Genomic DNA, 1,593 nt, shown 5'->3' on the forward strand with positions numbered 1-1,593 from the left:
CGGCGCTGGCGCGGCACCGGCGCTTCGTGCACCGGCTGGAGCGGCGGCACCGCTGCGGCGCCTGCGGCAAGATGTTCAAGAAGTCGTCGCACCTGCGCAACCACGCCCGGACCCACACGGGCGAGCGGCCCTTCCCCTGCCGCGAGTGCGGCAAGAGCTTCAACTCGCAGGCCAACCTGCTGCGGCACCACCTGACGCACACCGGGGAGCGGCCCCACGAGTGCCCCGAGTGCCACAAGCGCTTCGCCCAGAACTCCACGCTGCGGCAGCACCTGCAGGTGCACCTGCGGCGCTTCCCGCACCGCTGCGCCGAGTGCGGGCTGCGCTTCCACCGGCCGCACCGCCTGCTGCTGCACCGCGCCCACCACACCGGGGAGTACCCCTACAAGTGCCCGCAGTGCGGCCGCAGCTTCCTGCTGCGGCGCCTGCTGGACGTGCACCTGCTGGGCCACGCCGGCCTCGAGCCGCAGCGCTGCCAGGGCTGCGGCGCCGCCTTCGCCGGCGCGGCCGCGCTGAGCGAGCACCGCTGCGCCAAGGCCGGCTGGAGGTTCGAGTGCGGCGTCTGCGGGAAGAAGGCGGGCACAGCGGCCAGGCTGCGGCAGCACGAGAGGACGCACGGGGCGGCCGGCGGAGAGGAGGAGGAGGAGGGAGGAGGAGGAGGAGGAGGAGGAGGAGGAGAAGTGAAGGCGGAGGAGGCCCCGCGGACGGCGCGGCGCGGCGCCAAGAACCTGGAGTGCGGCGAGTGCAAGAAGCTGTTCAGCACCGAGACGTCGCTGCAGGTGCACCGGCGCATCCACACCGGCGAGCGGCCCTACCCCTGCCCCGACTGCGGCAAGGCCTTCCGGCAGTCCACCCACCTCAAGGACCACCGGCGGCTGCACACGGGCGAGCGGCCCTTCCGCTGCCAGGAGTGCGGCAAGAGCTTCGCCATCGCCGTGCGGCTGGCCGAGCACCGGCGCATCCACACCGGGGAGCGGCCCTACGGCTGCCAGGAGTGCGGCAAGGCCTACCGCTCCTTCTCCAACCTCTGGAAGCACCGCAAGATGCACCGCGGCAAGGGCGGGGCCGAGGGCGAGGGGAAGGGATGGAGGGACGGGGCGGGGGGCCTTGGGGTCCATGGGGTCCATGGGGTGGGGTCAGGAGCTTCCAGCGAGGTTCTGGTGGTGGGATCGGGGGTTGGGATCCCCCCGGAGACCCTCGGGGTGGGATCGGGGGTTGGGATCTCCCCAGAGACCCTCGGGGTGGGATCGGGGGTTGGGATCCTCCAGGAGACCCTCGGGGTGGGATCGGGGGTTGGGATCTCCCCAGAGACCCTCGGGGTGGGATTGGGGTCCTCAGTCCATGGGGTGGGATCGGGGGTTGGGATCCCCCAGGAGACCCTCGGGGTGGGCTCAGGGTCTGAGATCCCCCAGGAGACCCTCAGGGTGGGATCGGGGTCCTCAGTCCATGGGGTGGGATCGGGGGTTGGGATCCCCCCGGAGACCCTCGGGGTGGGATCGGGGTCCGAGGTCCACGGGGTGGGGTCAGGAGCTTCCAGCGAGGTTCTGGTGGTGGGACCGGGGGCTTCAGTCCATGGGGAGACCCTCGGGGTGG

The 1,593-nt window shown here is 72.3% G+C and overlaps 1 protein-coding gene across 1 annotated transcript; it reads left to right on the top strand.

The window, feature by feature from the left end:
* Positions 1-5: 5 nt before the first annotated feature.
* On the top strand, positions 6-1,589 carry LOC107199512 (zinc finger protein 574-like; the record flags this gene model as incomplete). Its single annotated transcript, XM_015616831.2, has 1 exon — positions 6-1,589. A coding segment is annotated over one exon (1,584 nt), but the record flags the coding sequence as incomplete, so codon positions are not given.
* Positions 1,590-1,593: the final 4 nt, after the last annotated feature.

Source organism: Parus major, unplaced genomic scaffold (assembly GCF_001522545.3).
Source record: "Parus major isolate Abel unplaced genomic scaffold, Parus_major1.1 Scaffold866, whole genome shotgun sequence".
Taxonomy (NCBI): domain Eukaryota; kingdom Metazoa; phylum Chordata; class Aves; order Passeriformes; family Paridae; genus Parus; species Parus major.